The 21,030-nt window shown below is 40.4% G+C and overlaps 1 protein-coding gene across 4 annotated transcripts in view; it reads left to right on the forward strand.

Annotated features, from left to right (window-relative positions):
• The first annotated feature begins 74 nt into the window (after positions 1–74).
• shq1 (SHQ1, H/ACA ribonucleoprotein assembly factor) overlaps positions 75–21,030 on the forward strand; it is a 40,333-nt gene continuing 19,377 nt past the window's right edge. The window contains exons 1-9 of one of the 4 annotated variants that reach the window (XM_056401723.1): positions 75–148; positions 2,792–2,957; positions 3,201–3,265; positions 7,146–7,274; positions 7,402–7,562; positions 7,679–7,791; positions 7,893–7,990; positions 14,207–14,364; positions 14,863–14,916. In XM_056401723.1, coding sequence (XP_056257698.1) covers positions 97–148; positions 2,792–2,957; positions 3,201–3,265; positions 7,146–7,274; positions 7,402–7,562; positions 7,679–7,791; positions 7,893–7,990; positions 14,207–14,364; positions 14,863–14,916 — 996 coding nt within the window. In that variant the 5' untranslated portion in view covers positions 75–96. Of the gene's footprint in view, positions 149–1,759; positions 1,825–1,877; positions 1,938–2,791; positions 2,958–3,200; positions 3,266–7,145; positions 7,275–7,401; positions 7,563–7,678; positions 7,792–7,892; positions 7,991–14,206; positions 14,365–14,862; positions 14,917–21,030 lie in introns of those variants that run through there. The other 3 variants (XM_056401742.1, XM_056401733.1, XM_056401749.1) reach the window with 3 other exon arrangements.

Genomic DNA, 21,030 nt, shown 5'->3' on the forward strand with positions numbered 1-21,030 from the left:
GAGGGAGAGCAGCCCGAGTTGACATTTTGTTACCGTTCTCCGCTCGCATTTTTCTGCAGATGATGATGGAGAGCGGAGAGGAGCTTCTCATCGTCCATGGAGGATTACACAGGGGAGGCGTGGCTTCTACAGCTTTACCGTAATGACGGTACTATTAACGCGCGGTTATATTGTAATAACACTGTAAGGTTATAATGTGGCTGGTTTATTTAATTTTTTTAACCTACTTTATTTTTATCTGTAGTATAGCTAAAATAATTTTATGTCACGGTCATGTTAATATCTTCTTAAAAATCATTCAAAGTTTATTACAGTATTTGTCAGGAAACTTATTAGAAATACAATAAAATCTCTATTTAAAAAAAAGCAACATTAATTATTGAAATCGATTGTTATCATACTACTGCTTATTAAAACATCTATCATTTTGCTAGTAAAGTGACCACAAAGAGTTGCAGCGTTCTATGATTTCTTTCATCAATCCATTACAAAACTTTAGAGGATTAACTTTGAAGGCATCATGATTCAAAGAAACTTTATTTGTATCTAGGGGGCAATTTAAAAGGGGCATAGAGTAGTCACACACACACACACACACACACACACACACACACACACATGCACACACACACACATACACACACACACACACACACACATACATACACGCACTCACACATACATACACGCACACACACACACACAAACACAAACACAGAAAGCATAAAAACACAACCAGTACTAGACAGCAATGGTAATGAAAGGAAAAACAACATCAGTGTAAATGCAATAAACAATGGTGCAAAAACAATAACATGTAATATTATGATAATGAGAATTACATTATTAGTGGAAATAAATAAGTGTACACATTTGATTAAAAATTATTTGTATAAAAGGATACTCTAAGTGCAATAATAAACTATGTTACATAAATATAGGTGCATATTTGACATATGAGGTATATTAATAGCGAAGTCCAAATAGCAGCAAAGTCAATGTGAAAGTCACTGTATCAATGTGTGCCACAGAGGTGTTCAGTGCAAGGCCTCTTTATTGACTTTCCAAACTGAATTTTAGGCTATCTTTTCAGTTTTAAAAAAATAGTTTTTTAGCCTTTCCCATTTTGCAATTAGGAATTGTAAATTGGGGGTCTCTTGGTGGGTCTCACTTAATCAACTGATCTTGAGCCACTCTTTGTATTTGACCCTGTATTAAGTTGTGTCAATTGTGATTAAGTTTGAAAAACATCATCATTTCTGTTTTGTGCTTACATGATGCATATTCTTGAATTTATGTGTTTGCCACTTAGAAAAACTGTACACACTTGTACAAAGGGTGTGAAGGAAAGGGGTTGATAGGGCCTAGGTTAGGTCAATCTCGCCATGTGTACTGCATTTTATACGTGTGTTTCAATCATAGTATATATACATTTCTAGACTCACTCCTGATTTAGCTTTACTTTTATATTAGAGTTGAAATTAGTTGAATGATCAATGGACAAATCAATTAATCAGTAATTAGTTTATTAGCTACTTAATTAATAATTTAAATTATTTTTAAAGCAAAATGCCATCATATCATATCATATCATATCATATCATATCATATCATATCATATCGTATCATATCGTATCGTATCATATCATCGACTCCTGCTGGAATTTCCATATTTATATTGTCCATAAACCTGAATGTCATAGCAAAGTGAATTTTCACAGAAAATTTTACTGCCCGTTTTGCCACTGTACTACGGTAAAACATGGACGCTACATTTCAGAGCTGACAGTGTGGCTAGTTGGCAGAACTCAGTTTTCCTGGTGTGTGAGTATTCTTGTTAACTGTATTCTAAATGTGTCGTTTCCTTTACAGTCAACGAGATTATCTAAATAGCCAGTTTCAACTGTATTCAGTGACAAAAGTAGCGTTAAGTAGCGGTGAGTAGTATCTGTTAGCTAGCAGTTCTGTTGTGCTATGTTACCCGAAACACACGAGGAGACCAATCTTGTGTTAGCTTAGTTTATAGGCTAGTAGCGAGCTATCCATACTACCAAACTTTAAAGAATCCACTTAATCCGCGTGACATATATCTTATAGACAGATGTGTTCGCCTCATAGAATACCACATAATGTCGTTTCATTTTTAGGTTGTGTGGTTAAAATCTGAACGCTTATACACCAATTAATAACCTTGTTTTACACCAAATTTAGACCTGGAGGATTTTTATGCGTTTAAGTTCATAACTTCACTGAAATAGCCACACAAGATTGCTGTACGTTGATGAAAGCGAATATTTTATGACTTTAATTGCGATTTGGAAGATTAGGATTATGCCGTAGACAATCACATGCCTTTATAATTAGTAAAACAGGTTAAGTAATGTTCTAAGAAATACACACGTTTGTCTGTAAGCGAGACCTTTTTAAATGCTCAAATTTTTCGGTGGACATTAGTATGAAGATTTTTGTAAACAAGGGAGGACCCTGGGACGTTTCAAGCTAATTCAAGCCAAAGTACAGACACTTTTTATGACTTGCCGCAGTAGGAAACGAGTCGTTATGTGTGACACGAGCTTTGTTTACAGTTGTCACCATCAGTGTGGCACATGTGGGCTGCTGCTCCTGGACACACGTGATCAATGACAACAACATTTAATAGAGTCAGCCACAAGGTGGCATGCTATAGTCAGCTGGGCCTTGATTCATAATAACAACCTAGTAAACTGCTGTGTATTGTTATCCTATACAGACAAAGTGAAATGTAAGATTCTTCCCATCTTTGACATTACAGGTCTGTACAACATCATATTCATAATGATAACTCCTGCCTTTGACCTGAGCCAAGATTCCAACTACCTGATCCTCAGCATCCGTGTGCCCTACACCAGAACGTCAGAGTTTGACCTCTTCATTGATGGAACAGATTTCAAGTTCTATGCCAAACCCTACTTTCTTAGGTGAGTTGACTAATACACATGAACTGATGTTAGTGTATATCTGTGTTTAATCTAATTTGGATGAATGAGGGGGTGATTAAAGCAGTTACTTCATGGGTTTATTAAGTAGCACCATCTATCTTGCACTTGAATTTGAAGCCTTTATTTTCTGACCTTGACACTTGACAGGATCAAACAAATGAGGTGTTTGTCTTTGCTTTTAATATTTATCACCATCCATCTGTGTATATATATCATTTCCAGATTAACTCTTCCTGGAAGAATAGTGGAGGATGGGAGAGAAAAAGCCAAATTTGACATTGATAAAGGTAGGTCACATGATTATATGATGATGTCAACATGTACAATGATGGTAATACAGCACGACTTATACTGGTTTCATGGTGATGTATTACGTTAAAGGTGCTAACAGTTGTTGCACTGAAGGGAGCCCAAATTTGCAATATTGTGGCTTTTGTGTAGCAATCCAAAGTTAGATTATCGTCCACAAATTAACAACATCATCCAAAACTGAGATATTAGAGATACTCTCAGAGGCAAGCTAGCAATTTATGAATCATACTGGAGGATCTGATCTCTTTCACCAGTCAGCTTTTTTGTGTTAGTCGACATAATGATTCAGTAACAGGGAAATGCTGTTTTTCCTGGATATGTTTGTTATATAAAAAATAAAATAGAATAACAGTTGTTTTTTTTTCTTTGTCTGAATTTGCTGACCTTTCTCTCAGCAGAGGAAAATAATAGTTTCCCAGGATCTTATTTTTAAGTTTTTACAAATGCTATGTCAACATGCTGAGTTATACACCCCACAGAAATGCGGAACAGGGCTGTTAACTCTCCGTTCTGTTTATTTAAAGTACGTAAACAATTTTATGAGTGGAGACTGCAGATGGTGGTTAATTGTGTAACTTTTTTTTTGGCATTTTCAGCTCTCTTAGTTTGAAAGTGAAGATATAGACACAAAGGGAGAGAGAGCGTGTATGACCTCCAACAAAGGTCTCTGACCAGAACTGAACTGGAGCTCCCCAAATTGGTGATGCTTTCAAAAAAGATATAAATAAACAAGTATAAATTAACTGTGCCTTTTGTAAATATTGAACTTGATGGTTCCTTCTTGAGAGCCACCACCAAGCTCACTGAGCTATTGATGATGTCATGATGAGGAGGTCTCTGCACTTTTCATTAGTGTGAGGACTCAGGGCTGTGTGTGTATGTGTGTGTGTGTGTTTGAATGTGGCCTACAAGAGTGCAGGTGTGTGATCTGCATGTGGTGTGTTATTTTTTAAAGAAGGACGTGTACATGTGTGCACGTTTGTAAAAAAACAAGTGTCACATTTTAAAGCGTTTGCAAACCAACCGTGACCATTTCTATGGAAACAAGCTGTAAATATTGTGTGAAAATGATTGACATTGTCGTAGAGCAAATCTCCATAGCATATGGCTGTGCTTGCTTTGCATGGTGTTGGTGACCAGCTATTGCAAGACCCTGAAGCATTGTTCCTAATTGCAGTCAGTGATTGATCCCCAGGGTCTCTTTAGTTTGCACTTGAGTCAATCCGCCAGGGTAAATTAACCTACTGATCATGTTATTTCATATCATTGAAAGGGCCACTGGAACCATCAGTAAGATTATAATGATTACAGCCTGCAGACTGCCTGTAGTATCTCCTTTCACAGTGACAGGGAGCTCACACAGGATTTTCTTTAGATATATAACAAGCAAATGAAACATGATAATGACTATTGGCATGATGTTCACTATTGTCTATACACTACTCTCTGTCACTGTGATCTGTCCTTGACTTTCCGTTGCACATAATCAGTTGTATTGAAGTTGTCTTTATGGAGACGTCTGCCTTATGGACTCTGACACCTCGTTGCCCGTCTGTCAGCATGGCCCCGGTTAACACGCTGTGTCTAAATAAGCCTGTAACATCTGCTAATAAAGCTCTGCTAATGAGTGTCCTTGTTTAGACTTATAATGAGCAATCATTAAGATCCCTCTTTCAGGCTCTCCACTCTGCAAGGCCTGCAACTCGAGCAATTAATCAGCTTCTATCGTAAAGTGCTTGTAAGCTTTAACACTTGGGTGCATTGAAATTTTATGAGGTCTTTAGGCGACCATCATATTATCTATGTGGTGAAGGCAAATCATTCTTATTCATCTGTTCAGTCTTAATAGCAGTTTGCAAAGCAACTACTTCATTTTGAAGTATTGCATGTGCAGGTGGCCTGATTTATCTGCTGCTGCTTGTTATAAAGAGATACTCACTTTCAAATTCAAATGTGTGACCGATCAATCAACACTGTCTTTTTTTTCTCTAGGATTTAAATGAGTAGGTAAGGAAAGTCTGTGATCAGTCAGGGGGCTTCATAGTCTGTTATGTATTTCTCATCTTCTCCTCCCTCACATGTTGTGAAACCTGCGGATGAGATATTTGACTTCATCACGTCACATTTCATTTTAAAGCGAGGATTTATTCATTTCTTTGATTTAAACAATTTTTTAAGGAGAAAGTTATTAATATTTTCTATGAAAACAAATATCAGAAAAATAGTTAGTGCCTTTTTTGTATCCCATTTATGTCTGTATTATAAATATAATACATTTTCTAGTATAAATGATCAATAATAAATTAAATAAAAATCTGATCTCCATTTACCAGAGCCGAATGTAATGTTTAAAAATGGCTTGTTTTCTCATCACTAGACACACAGATTCGTTTTACTCAGTTTACAGTGTAATACCCTCATTTGAGAAACTGTAAATCACCTTTTTTTGTAAGTAATAGATTATCAATCATTTATCAAGATTCAAAAAACAATGACTGTTTTATAGTCAGTCACTTAATAGTTTTGAGACAAGAACATCATATCTGCAGATCCAAGGTCAAAGTTTTAAAAAGCACTGGGTTTAGTTTCCTCAAAAGAAGACCTTAAAAGGTGACATGCTTGACCAACACTGATAAAAGACTTGACTTTGACTTGGTATTCATGACTTAGACTTAGACTTGATACAGGTTTTTTTAATTAAATATTTGCATTTTCCAAGATATTGATAAGTTACGTTTTGTTTTTGAAACATGATTGGGTGATGCCAACGCCAAAGGCAGCTATGGGTCTGATCCAAAAATAATAACATTTGGATTGCAAGAGAAAAGAGAACAGATCACCATCCAGGCTCCACATTGAGATGTTTTGTAATAGCAATAACTACATTGGCATTCAGTAGAGCGCATACCTCCGCCAAGGCCAAACAATCGTACACATTAAAGCAAGTGAAAAATTCCTGGATCCGTGCCTTTAACCAGATCTGCACCAAGATTTAATGGGTTCTTCCCTGACTCATGACCAGTCCCTCCACCACGTTTGGTGCAAATCAGTTGAGTAATTTTTTTCCTGACCTCTGTGTTCAGCCAATTTAAATGTGGAAACTGGGATTGATCATCAGAATTTCATATAACTTGTGACCTCCTTAGGACTTGCTTGAGACTTGAAGGTTAAGACTTGAGACTTGCTTGTGACTTGCACGTGTGTGACTTACTCACACCTCTGTTTAAAGTTAGAAAAAAAAAATCTTAAATTTCTTAAAAGTCTAAAGCAGTTGGCAGTCATGTTAGTTATCACATGTTTTTGTATGTAATTGTGGGCTGTAGGGAGATGTCACACTCCTTTATACTGAAAATGCGATTGTGACAGTGGATTGTGCCGCAGGAGGCTGTTCAGTCCTTTTCTGTGGAGTTTCATTCGGCAACATCAGACCTGCAGCAAACACTGTCGCCACTACCAGACACAGTAGCTGCGAAGTTCATCGTCTCATAATGGGAAGTGTTGATTTAAGCAAAATCGTCATTAATCATTTTTAATTGGTTAATACATCCGCTTATCTAGGTCAAGGTCACATTAATTTAATTAATTATGAGGAGTTATTGTTATATTCTGCCGAGAAGTACTGAAAAATGTGATTAATAATTCATGGCAACATTGTCCCTACTGGTTTTCCATACCTGCATATTTTTTGCCTGATATGATCAAGAAATTAGCATTAAATTAAATTCTGTGTGATAAAAAGATGTCAAAGTATGTGTTTCTTTCCCTGTAAAGCAACCTTGGGTACCTTGAAAGGCGCTATAAAAATCCAAGTTATTAATATTATTAATATTATTATTATTATTATTATTGCTGTAGGTCTTTTCACTCTTCGGGTCCCTAAGGAGACAGCTGGGGAGCACTTTGAAGGACTCCAGATGCTGACAAGTCTCCTCGCTCCAAAAGGCTCCCGTTCAGCAAAACCACTGGTAGAGGATTTAAGCGCAGGTACGTCAATTCTATACATGGGTTTAACTGAAAGTCAATCATTTGGAGTATATGGATAAAGGCAAATTAACATGGGAGGGCGCAGTGTTTATCTAGAACCAACCATAACTTCTTAACATTTCATAAGGATGCAGTGAAAGTGCAGGAGATGACGAGGAGGACGATGAGGAAGAATTTGACTGGCAGGTTGAGCAGGAGATGTACATGGAGAGCTCTGAGGAGGAGCTGAGAGCTCTGCAGAAATACGGCTTCGGGAATCAGAGGTCTGGAGTGTTTGCCCGATTACAGGTAAGAGCCATGGATTAAGATTCTTCCCTTATCTCTGAAATACTCACTTCCTTTATGAATGTGATTAGACAAAGAACAAATAAAGTTTATATGACACCACAATGCTGTCCTGACAGGAGGAACTCAGTGATGTGATCGATATCATGAACCCAGAAGGAACAACAGCAGCAGAGAGGAGACAGGCGAGGCTGGAAGCAGAGGCAGCTTCCTTTTCACCTGATCACTACCTGTGAGTTTATCAAAGAAAAAACCTCTAACACTGTTGAATCTAGCTTTTTTTTTTTTTTTTCTGGGCTGCTTTTTTCAGCTAACATCCATGTCACATTGCAGGGCTGATTTGTTTGAGGATGATGAAGTAAAGGGACTGTTGAAGTTCAGACCGTGGTGGACAAAGCTGAGTCCTTCCACAGAGCAGGAGGGAGAAGCTGGTGAGTTCACGTTTTCCTGTCATAATCTGTGATCTGTAGACTGTTTCACCTGACTTGTGTTTCTGGAATCAGTCTCGGGTTTGGCGCCTTAAAAAAGTCATGCATAAAATTATTAGAGTGTTATTACTGATGCATCCAGTTATAAGCAGCGTTGTACTGTTGTAGCTAGCAGAGCTAGAGCTAGCTTTTACTACTTTATATGACACTTGATACATTAGTCTATTGGCCCCAACCCAGGGGTCAGGGCGTGCCAAAGAGTCAGAGGTTAAACCTGACAGCTCCTGAGATAATTGATTTAATAGAAAAGTAGAAAAAAACAAAGTTTTGCAGCACAGATCCACGGTCAGTGTTTCGACCTATCTCTAATCCTAGACTTTGTTGTGAAATATTGGATCATTAGATCTTTTGGGGGGGTTTAGAGGGACAATCAATCTTTAATGGACCTGCTAATAAGTCGTAGACATCTGTGACAAGGGCCTCAACTGGACACTGTTATAATGTCAAAAAGGTTGGAAACTGCTGATTAAATCGTTCTATCTTACAAGTGTCTCATATACCTCTTTAATATAAAATCTTAATGTGGAAAGTCAGTATTACCTGAAGCTGTCGAATAAATGGAATGGAGTTAAAATACAATATTTCCCTCTGAGATGTAGAGGAGTAGAATTATAAAGTAGCATTAAATAGAAATACTCTACCCCAGAACAAATACCTCAAAACTATACTTAAGTCCAGCACTGATGGAGAAGCCCTGAGCTGTAGGGTGTATGGAGTAGTGTGTGTTTGCACAGCAAACATTGGTAGAGTGTGTGGGAGTTGTTACATTTGAAGTGTGTGGTTTGTCAAACTCACTTTGCACCTTTTGTGCTCAATGATTAAAAGAAATCTTCCATGTATCTTATCACATATCACATGATGTTTTCAAGCAAATTAAAAGTAACAAACAAAGTAGTGACTGATCGCTACCAGAAGGTGGCATGAAGTTGCAAAAATTGAGAGGGAAATCGTGCGTTGTGTTTGATTTGACCAGATTAAAACACTCTTGATGACTAATTTATTATTCCCAGTACACCATTCCAAAACTTCCACTAATAGAATAATGAATAGATCAACTGTATATGCAGAGATCCAAACAGGAATGTGTTGGCCGGGCTGCATGTCTGCCAGGCACAGACATTGTTCTCTGACAGTATATTAATCCCCAAAGGACACATGAGTCTTTCTGCTGCCCCGCTCCAGAGGAAGGTCAGAGCTCAGCCAGTCGGCCCGAGCTGCACTCTCTGCCAAACAGCCTCAGGGCTCCTCAACAGGAAAGACACTTGCCATTATGAGAGATTGAACTTGAACCTGCCCTAATCACTACATCTCTGTGGTGCCTGTTGACCAATTTAAACAACCAACAACAGCTGACTTAGAATGTTACTGCTCAAACAACTCAAAAAAAAAAAAAAAAGCGGCAGGATTTCTACCCTCTTGCATTTACAATAATTTTTTACAAAAATGTAGGTTTTCTTTTTGCAAATCTGTTTCAAATCAGCAACTCGTGCACTTGGAATCAGACGTGCTGCTTGTTGGCTGGAGCCTCGCAGCTTCATGTTCAGTTCAGCCCCTTGTACAGGCGCGGTAGCTCGTGAAGCCTCAGCACTGCGAGATACTATTTAATTGTGCCACCCCAGCACCTCTAACAACCTGCTAATTCCAGCACTTCCACTGTTTAAGCAGGCGCGGGGCTCACAGCCATATGTGTAGTACATGGGTGCTGCACGCTTGAGGGAGGATTTAGATTAAACAGATAGCATTATCACAGGAGGGGAGCGATGCCGGCCGTGTTTTCCGACCAGCGCCAGGGCCTGATCGCTGACGAGCAGCCATCAGTCAGCAATGCAGAGGCCATTAGCCGCAGTCTGAGGTTAGCCTACCAAGAACATTACGGTTCCCTGTAGCCCCGCCGGCTCCCTCGCCTCATTCTGCATTCTAACACAGAGTGCCGCAGTCAGGAGCCCAGGCGTAGATAAATGGGCCAAATTAAACTTAATGGCTTGATTGACAGGTGGAATAGCATTAGCCTCAGCTGAGTGTGAAGAATGGCGTCGGTCAGGAGATTTAAGCAGCTTGCCATCAAAACTTTGAAAGCATGCTTGTGATTTTAACTGTAATATATTTCAAATGGAGAACTACAACTCTTCCATGTGGGTTTCTAGACCCCCCCACCCCATCCCTCCCTCCTTCACTTCTGCTAAGTCTGATATATATGTCAAGTGACAGATGGATGTGGTCACAAGTGCTAATGAAGTAGAAACTGGCCCCCTTTGTGCTCCCCAGTGTCAGGGCCAGCACGCTGACAGGCCACAGCTGCCCACTGGAGGCCTGAATTCGCACACCGGCTCAGGCTAAATGCTCCTGACAGCTCGGCCTCTTTACCTGCTGCACTTTGTTACGGCTGAGTTTAGAAATCTGACCTTTTGACCAAGATCGTCTTCTGTTGTTGTTTCAGGCTCCTGATACGCCACCCAAAGTTTACACTTTGAGCAGACTGTATCATTAAATATCCCTCTGATTTCAACTTGACACGATCACAGCATGTGCACACACAAAATTAACCATATCTGCCATGCCAAGGTCACATGTTGACCCCTTGCATTGGTGAATTTCTGGGAGCGTTTTCCAACCCTCAGCAGTATTTTTACGAAGCATATTTACTCCATGCCATCAGGCCATCTGGACCTGTAGAGAGCAGCGACGAGCCAGGCTGCCTTTCCAACTGGTGGAATTAGGTCGGAAATTAATTTGCAATCAGGAGAAGCCCTCATACACTGCGTGCTAATGCTGGCCAGAATTGATTGGCTCCATAGTGGAGATGAATGAACGCTGCGCTGGGTAAATCTATCAGGTCTGCTCACCTCACTTCACCACTTTGGCTGCAGAGTTAATAGAAAATATATCAGCATCATTAGGCCGCTGTGTATACCTTGGAAGAGGGTGAGTGAGAGCTCTCTGTTTACAATTTGCATTTAGTTATTTAGTTTTTAATTGAGTTGTGCAGCATTTCTCTTCAGAGCAGAAGAACTTTAATCTACTGGATCGTTTTTGTGTGAATGATGAGCTATAAATACGTTTGCTTCAGTTCAACATTTGTATTCTACATTTTATTCTTCAAATGCCTGTGCGTCCATGCATTCGTGTGCTGTGTGTGTGTGTATGTGCGCGCACTTGTGTGTGTGTGTGTGTTGCTTGTGACTCTGCAAGTTTGTGCGTTACATCTGTGCTTTTTTTAATGACACTTTCATCCCTTCCCTCAGTGTGTGTGTCTTTGAAGAAGAGTGTGTGCAGACAGATGTGGGCGCGCGGGTTTGTGTGCGTGTGCGTCTGTCTGTGTGTGTTCTGCTCAGCCGTGCTCTCCCGCTGCAGCTGCACCGACACGGGACTCAGGTAGCATCTGCAGGGAGCAAAAAAACTGACGTAATGCAGCGGGAATCTCCCTCCCAGCAGAGCCAAGTTCCCACTGCAGCCAGAGAGATCATTCTGAAACGCTGCGTGTGTGTGTGTGTGTGTGTGTGTGTGTGTGTGTGTGTGTGTGTATATATATATATATATATATATATATATATATATATATATATATATATATGTATATATATATATCAAGTGTGCCTGTGTGTGTGAGTTTGTGTATTTGTGTACTCTCTTCAGCCAGTACACACCAGTGCGTCTCGCTCATCAGGGGCTCAGTGCAGGGACTCTCCGCTCCTCATGCAGAGAGAGGAATTGCTTTCAGCTGTTTTATAAGCTGCTGGGAGAAAGAAAAAATCAGTTGAGTTACAGCGTGTTCCTGCAGACATTCAGCGCGCCTTTCAATACTGAACGATGCAGATAGCTTAAATGGGATTGAAGTCTGTTTGTGTTGCCCCATTAGGCCTGCCACAGATCCTCATTAAGCAGATGTCTCTTTCAAAAGGCTGGAGTTAGTGAATTTGCAAAGAGCAGGGAAGCAGAGGTTTTGAGATATTTTCATGTGATAGAGCTCGGTATTTTCTCAATGCAGAGCTGTTCAGCTGTCAAACGCATACAAATGGGATCAGATTTACTGATTTCTGCTGGTTTAATGTAGGAGTGTTTGGCCTGTTTTGCTTCTGCTGCTTATCAACCTGAGTCAGGTGCCCTGTGACAAAGCACTTTGTTCCCAACTGCTCTAGAATAACAGCTCATTGGCCAAGAGTGGAAAACACCTGAACAACAGGAAAATGGCCAAGTCTCTTCTTCTTTTTCCTTTTGGTCCACAACCATACACACACACACACACACACACACACAACCGTACATCAGAGGGAACATCTGGTGAGATATATATCCCTACACTAGGGTCCACAGATTCCCTGTGATTTTAAAATGATTGCTTCTCTGGAAATATCCCTTATTTTCCAGGATTTTAAATACAAGGCTATGTATAATTAATCATAAAACCAGTCAGTACTTTAACACTAATACTTATTCTGATGTTATTCTTTCATTATATGAAACACTATATTGGGGAGCAACTGTATTATGCACTATATTTGAGTCGAATACTCAAATACTTCTACTACTCATACTCCTGAAATTGCCAGCTTTAAAAGACAAAAGTGGTTATAGGAATTAGAGACGCACCAGTCGATTGGCTGGCGATTGGAATCGGCTGGTTTTCAGCTCGATTGGCCGATCAGTCTCAGATATATCAGATTCTGTGTCAGTCACATTTACACTCATGCACCGCGTGACGTTTCATGTCACGCACACAGCATCACGGACACACACAACATGTCGTCACGTTGAAGCTCATAATTTGTAAATACCTGTCAGGTCAAGTCGAGCTGTGGAAGAACAACCGCAAAAAACATTTTGAACAACGAACGTAATCAGACACTTAAAACAGCATCACCTCACTGAACATGTCCAATTTCAAGAAGCCAGCAAAGGCAAAGCAGCTAAAAATAGTGCCACACCGCTGAGCCCACCTGTGCATGACGGCTACCTCACTGAACCTCTGCTGTGCTGCGACTCGCAGGCATGTGTCCACACTCCCAGCGTCGCTGCTGTGCCTTGAATAATGGCCTACAATAATAATGATAATCATCCATTGATAATGAGCAGTCCAAAAAGTGAAGAGTTGTAAGCAGAAAACAATCACGTGACTTTTGGTTACCATCATTCAGAGCGATAGAGAGGGAGAGAGAAAGAGAGAGAGCCCTTCACCTAGTTATTTAACAGGTTATAGTCAGTGCTTCATTATCAACCAAACGTTGTATGACTGTCTTACTGCTGACCTGGCGCTGTGTTGTGAGGCAGTGGAAACTTCATTTCATGCAGCTGCTGTGTCAGTGCGTCGATTCTGCCGTTTTAAGGAGGAGGAGAATAGTTCCTCTGGGTTTAGTCGTAATGTTAAGGCTGCCACCTGTGCTTGATGTCCACTCGCTGAACACCGCTCTGCACTATTATCCATACCGCTTATCCTTCTAGGGTGATTGGCTCATTCCCAGATATTGATATATGGATCGTACTGAAAAAGTCTTTGGCATCTTAATTTCATTATGCATGATAGCCTTTAGTACACAAACACACAGGCGCACCCAGAAACACAAGCACACACATGCTTGAAATCCCAGCCTCCTGTATGTACTTTTCCCAGGGAACAGGAGCAAAATTTGGCTAGAATGTGCGGGAAATACCAGGATCTCAATCTTCAGCATTTAATCGCACTTTAAAAATCTCTGTTTTCTCTGTCCAACTAAGAGACAACAACACGGAGAGAGAAAATTATGCATTTTCAGATTCAGACAGCTTAGTGTGGACGTAATCTTAAAGACTTAAAATACTAAACCCACTTTATTAAGCCGCTTTTATCCCATCAGTGTTATAATGAGATGTTGTACCTATTATCTTGACACATGATGGTTTCAGTATGATTTTAGTGGGAAAATCATTTATTTGTGTTTGTACCTTGCGGCTGAAAAGCGTGTTCAAATGACAGTGGTCTGGTGGTGCAGAGAGTTTGTAGAGTCATACGCTCCCTCAGAAATGTACGTGTAAAAAGGAGTGTAAGCAACCACCTAACCACCACCACTGCTTCTCACACCCACTGCTGGTTCCTTTTTCACATTTGTGTCCTTTTCAAAAATACACCACAGCCTTGCGGTGACTTGAAATGACACGTCTAACTGTAAAATCCTCGCTCTCGTGCAGCTGTGTCGTTCACCGACGACGAGAAGGAGCAGCTGAGAAAGTTCACCAACCGCTCCTACCTGCTGGACAAGACGTCCCGTCACCATGCGTGGCTCAGCCTCGTGGACGTCCTGCTGGCTTATTCCTACGAAATGCGCTCGACAGAGGGAGAGCACAATGTAAGTGAGTGAGTGTGTGTGTATGTGTGAAGGGGCAACTCCTCCTCAGCAGCACTTAGACTTGGATGACAAAGCCCTCGATCCTCAAATCCTTTAGACCCCCTTCCATTTCATTCAGAGCCTTAAGAGATTACCGGCAGATCCGAGAGCTCAGTCCAGGCCTCTTTGTGTCACTCCTCTGAGGTAGCTGTAGAGAGGCAAGGTGATCGAGGCTGATTCATTGTTAAAGACGCCTCGTAGCATGTGGGAATCAAATACTAGAGATATTTCATACAACAAGATGTTGAATTAAAGCCAAAAAAATCTATCTAATGTGAGCATTTTGTTTTCCAGAACAAGTTGACCACTTTATTTAAAACTTGTTTCATATCAAGATCAGAAATCTGAGCAGCTGCTCCCCATGCTTTTGTCCAAGCAAAATTTGTTGTGCCGCATGTTCTTCTTGTATGTCTTGACTGTTGTTGCTGCGGTGATGAGCGGTTTCCTCCCTCCCTGCAGGTGGAGTCACCGTGGACAATCAGGAAACTCAGCGGGACTCTCTGCTGGCTGGAGGTGAGTTAGTTGATGCACAAGGAAACAAGGCGTGCAGCAGTGAATGATTTTCTTTCACATAATCATATTGTTTATTAGGAACAAAGCACATGATCAAACATTACTGTAAATGTGCCTGGCCCATTCTCATCTGCAGTTCCTGGATAGATGTCATTAGAGTACCCATTTCTTTGCCTTAATTCATGACATTTGATGAAGTTTTACTAAGCCTGTTGCAAATCTGCATCAAGGGCACAAAATGTAGTGTCGCTGAATTTTTTCAATTTAGCAGAGTATTTACTAAGATTACAGATGTAAACAAACCCATCTGCAGTTCATCTGAGTTGTGTAAATTAGATCTGATGATGTGCTGTTTTGAGACTTGTCTGGAAAGTAATAGAAAGTGTTTTCTGCCACTGAACTTTTTTCTTCTTTTAAACCAACCTTAAATTTGTTTAAAACAAGACACACGTCTAGAACGGCGTGTGTGTATTCACCCCACAAGAAAAAGACAGTGTAAGAAAATATTAAAAAGCCTGATGTTGTCAGCTCTACGAAAAAAAGACTTAAAAAAAGAATAACAACCTACTTAGTTACTGGAGCTGCTGTGAACCATTAAAAGTTAGGAAAAATAAACAGGAGGCAGCTGCAGAAAATGGAAAAGTAAAGTTGTAAAAAAACAGTTGTTTCATTGCTGCTCTTTTGTCTTGTGTTGTGGTGCTGAGCAGAGCTCTGGTGAAGTTACTTTAAAAAGCCTCTTTCAATTTGGTTTCTTGCTCACTTTGTCTCTCTCACTGTTTCTCCACACATCACTCTCACTCCCTCAGTGAGTGTCCACTAAAACACCGCTGCAGATTTTAAACCTGCTTTTCTCAGATGTAAAATGTTTTTTCATCAGCCACCACTGGTCTGTCTGCAGTGATAAATCAGGTCCTGATGGTGTTTGTATAAATTTCCATTCCCCTCTGTCATATTTTGGAAGGACATATTACATGAGACCAAACACTGTATTTTCAGCAGTGCTGCTTTTGTTCAGTTACAGGTGCTAAACCTTGTTGCGGTCTTTAGTAAAAATAAGGACAAACTCATTTGGAACATCTAGTATCTTTAGTAAACATCCCCCATAGTACTTCTGTTTACCCAGTTTCCCATCTTAACATTCATCCTGCAGTCATGCCTCCTCTAAATGTTGCCTCTGGTTTTATAATGCTAGTGCATAGCAGCCCTCAGCACTCCTGCCTTTAAACTGGCTGTGGCAAACAAAGGACAGGTGCTCATTAACAGATGGGACTGGTTTCCATCAAGTTACAGATGTGAATTTAGAACATGTGTTGGCAGGTCCTCTCACCACCCTGCTGTGAAAAGTTTGGTGCTCTGCTATTCCTGAGTATATAACTGCACCTGGAGTATCCTTATCAAACATGCTTCATCTTTGCTTTGCTTATTCTATCCCCTCTGGTCAATTAAAATTTCAGCAGAGTGCGACACATTACCTTCTGAAATAGAAAAAAGGACCAAGTTTCATTCATTCCCATCCCTCGTTTCAACTAGCCAGCAAATGGACAAGTTATAATGCTTATTTGTCTGGAAGGGAGACAAATATAGAGACAGTTCATGGCTGAATGGCAAACACACTGCATCTGTACTGTATGTGTCTTACACTCATCTTCAGTGTGACCACAGCTGAATATCGGCAATTGAAATCTGTCCTTTTTAGCACCAGCCTTAAGACTTTTGGAGATTGTAATTCTGAAGGTGTGAGAACTCCAGCAGACTTGTTGTATAGTTTATATTGTTGTGTTGCTGGAGTTTTGACCCCTTCAGACTTTTCTTCAGACACCTTGACTTTTAGGTTTGTGTTGGCAAGTGTAAGTTTTCCTTTTTCTATAACTACAAAACAAAGGACAATATATTATCTCCCTTTCTTTGTCATTTTTTTCTACAGTTTTCTTTGAGGCAAACTTTGTAAACAATTTGTGAGTGCACTGAACTGTGAACCTTTCAAACGCAGAGAGTGTGAACGTGGCACAGAATATCTTAACAAAACACAGTAGTTCGTCTCCTCTTTTATCCTTGTGGCTCAGCAGCAGCCACTGAACACAGCTGTTTTGGCTGGCTGGTAGGAATGTATTATGTGATGTAGGGATGTTAATAATTAGCCGTTTAACCGTTAATCGACAATAAGAATTATGACCGATTTAATACTATCGGTTAAACAATTAAAAAGTATACATATATGAGAGACAACCCTCCCCTCATTGGATACTAATCCTCTTGACTGGTGGCAAGCTAATCACATGCGCTTCCTGAGGCTGGCCACTCTAGCGAGGCGCTATCTCTGCATTCCTGGGACATCGGTAACATCTGAGCGGGTATTCTCCACCGCAGGTCTCACAGTTAACAGACTGCGCACCAGATTAACCCCACAGCCGGTCGACATGTTGCTATTTCTGAACAAAAACCAGTGGACAAGCTGTCCACAATGCTGAGGACTGAGGTAGACCTGACCTGTGTATTTTATTTTGAGGTCTGAAAAATGCGACTGCAAGATTACGTCTCGTTCACCTGTTGGCTGATCATTAATTATCCGAGAGCGGAAGAGGAGGAGGTTTTCCTTACATTGCTTTCTGCACTGGAGGATTCAATGTGTGTTTTTGTTTAGTTAAACTGTTTATACATTAGAAAGTCTGGTTATTATTTGCTATTTATTGTAAGTTGTAAAATATTTTCCTACATGGGAGATAAAGGCTATTATGCCGGTTCTGCACGTGTAAAAATAAACCCCTTCTTATGGGAGTAAAATAAAATAAAATGTTGTATTGGTATTCCATTCTAAATAGTACATTTTAATCTTGTCGGTTAACGATTAATGGTCGGTTAACGAGCATCGGCCAGAAAAAAAAAAGTGACGTATTATAGCTTGGATGTGTTGTAAAGTGATTAGATTGCTTCACTCTGTGTAAGTACTTTGAAAGTTGCATGAATGTTTGAAGGCACATTGCAGACTCCATCATGATACTTGCTCTGAAATGAACAGTTGAGGACCAGGCTCTGTCCATGGCACTAACACGAGCCTGTAACGTGAACTACAGGAAGTTGTCAATTGTTGGACTTGGCACAGAACGCATACAATAGCGGTAACAGGTGTTCCCAGTTTTAAAGAGTAAGTGATAGGCGGTGTGTGTGGCCTGTCTGCTCACATACTGCCACTAGTCAACCGCTTGAGCGTGTGTGTGAATGACATTAGAAATAGGAGTGCCACAATGATGTCTAACATCTCAACTGTCCACAGTAGAGAGAAAATTTAAAAAAAGTCTGTTCTCTGGGCTGATGGTGGCTGCATCTAGGGCAAGTGCTTTAAAGAATACACCACTTTGACAGACAAATCACAGTTACTGTGTTTGGCCTCTGCTCATTACACATTTGTTCAGTTGCTTTTGTGCTCTCTATTATCAGTTATTATTCTTTTTCTTTTTTTGTTATCATTTTTTGGGGCATTTTTGCCTTTAATTCAACAGTTGCAGTGAGAGAGACAGGAAAGTCGGGGAGGGAGGGGGGGTGGCATGCAGCAAAGGGTACGCTCCGTGGTACGTGCTCTCCCAGGTGAGCCACCGGGGCCCCCCACTTATTAAAATTTTTCTAAACAAAACACAATTCAGTTGTTCTCGGTGTTACGTTATTTGACTTTAAGAATGCTGCACAAGTATGAAACTGTGGTTGCATCTGTTAACCGCCGATCTGTTTATCAAACTGATAAGATCGCAATTTTATTCTGCAGTCTTCAGTTCACCTCTCATCCAGGAGGCTTCTCCAGGCTTCCTCAAGCTTCTGAGGTAAAACTTGGATGAGAGGTGAAACGTCTTCAGGTATCTAAAACCAGATCCAGTTGCCCTTGATTCCACTCTTGGATAAACGTGACCTGGATCATTCAGAATCTTCACAGACATAAATACAGATCAATGATGATACAAGGGGTCTGTTCCAAGAAGACGAGTAATCTTTACTGAGTAATCTGGACAACCTTGCTGAGTAAAACCTCACTTGGAACAGGTCTTTTTACATCAGCTCTTGTTCCAGATTTTGTCTTTTACTCAGCAAAGTTTTCCAGATTACTCACTGAAGTCGGTTCTTGGAACAGGGCCTTGTACCGTGAGAACAATGTCATTGCATCAATGGCATTGATGCACAAAATCATTGATCACAGGGGTTCTTAGCGTTTTTGTGATATAGAACCTTTGCAGGTGTTTTTTTTTTTTTTTCAAATTTCTCCACTCTATAAGTATTAGTATTGATGAAATCGATACCTTTCAAGTAATGTGGGCATTTCCTTGGGAAGGGGAAGCCCCTTGTCACCACACTAGGGCAGGTAAAGCTGACAAAGGCCCCTGTCAGAGTTGTATCTTGTATCCAGATATATCCATAGTACTTGTAGATCTATAAATGTTAGTACATGGCTGTCATCAGAATGCATCTTGTGTAAAGCCAGGTTTACGCTTGATGCAAGGGGCTAACACGAGGCCCACCGTACTTACATGCATCGTAGATTTTGATATCAATGATTTTGCAGATTGATTTCCCAACCTCAATACTAGATGGATGAATTGTAGATGATCGGGCCATGTTCTGGTATCCCTGCAGTGACTGACACATATTCGTATAACATTTCACCTTGTCTCATTGCTGACTAGAAGGCTACCCCCTTTGTAATTGCCATGATTACTTCATTCATTCAGGGTGATACAGAGCAACAGTTGAGGTGAGCAGAAGGTTTCTAGAAGGGATGTCTTTGCTCGATGTGTGGCACTGAATCGGAACAGACGACTGAATCTTTCTTCACTTTCACAATGTCTAACGGCATCAGAGACTTGTAGGAGAAAACACAAGCAGCCAATCACAGTTCTTGTGGTATAGAGTTGTTGGTTCCATAAGTGTTTCCCCCACTCTGTATTCATATTTCAGTTTTTGATTTTCTCAAACGAGGATATCCTCAGTGTTACTTAACATAGGAATACAGGATTTAATTATTTCAACTTTGTAGTTATTATCTACCTCAAAATATACACGTTTGTACCTTAACCGTGAGAGTGTTCGGCCTGTCCGAGCTGTAGAAGTGCTCCAACTGTGAGTCCTTTGGAAAATTTAACGGGACTTAATTTCTAGAACTAGGGCCACCAGAAACAGCTGCTTCCTCTTTGCAACTCTATACTGTAGCCAAGCCAGCCCCAAAGTGTAGTGACATTTTTGAGGAGGCTCAGATCAGTAACACAGTGACCCCTTTTAACGAACGACCATTAATCAAGCTAAAACCTCAAATGACACTTGTGAACAGTTAATAAAGACGACACCACTTCTCCTTCTATGGACCATGCATGGTGCTCAATACAGACCTCTGCTTTATTTACTTCTATTATTTATATTTTTGTGCTCAGGGGTCTGTGGTTGTTGTTGCCAGTTGTTTCACTGACAACAGTTGTGCATGAACACATACATCTGCCTTGACAGATGATGCAGTTGAATAGGCGATCCTTCATTAATCTTAGGGACTCATTAGAGTTCACACTGCACTACAGATGTGGTGAACGTGTCCCACAGCGTCCTCATCAGGTGTTGGGTGTGCACACATGATCACCAAAGATTAATTTCATTGCTAATTACAAACAAGCCAGTGAAGTAGCTTTCCTCCGACCTCGACCACAGTTAGAGAGGGAATAGTTTTCCTGCTATGGTAACAGTACAGTAAAGAACAGTCTCCACCTGCTATGGTAACAGTCAGTGAGCAGAGCTGTAAGCTCCTATTGACGGTACAGATGGGAACTGCTAAGATTTTATTGATACCAATGCTATTGTCAATTCTGCCTCAATGATTCCTGATCAGTCCTGATCAATTTTCTGTGTAGACAGAGTAACATTAGTGCCTATGTGATGCTAATGTAATGTTATGACAACATGGGATATTTGCCCTTGTGCTGCTCGGTTAGGAAGCAGTGATACTGGTGCGTTGAATGTCAGATACGCAGCGTTCGTTCCTGGAATTTAAGCCCATGTTGCGTAGGCAGATGTTGCGACATGTTGCTGGTGTTTCCACCCTTACTTGAAATGACTATTTTACATACATATAATAAATAAAAAATATGC

The sequence above is a fragment of the Seriola aureovittata genome, chromosome 2, assembly GCF_021018895.1.
Source record: "Seriola aureovittata isolate HTS-2021-v1 ecotype China chromosome 2, ASM2101889v1, whole genome shotgun sequence".
Classification (NCBI taxonomy): Eukaryota; Metazoa; Chordata; class Actinopteri; order Carangiformes; family Carangidae; genus Seriola; species Seriola aureovittata.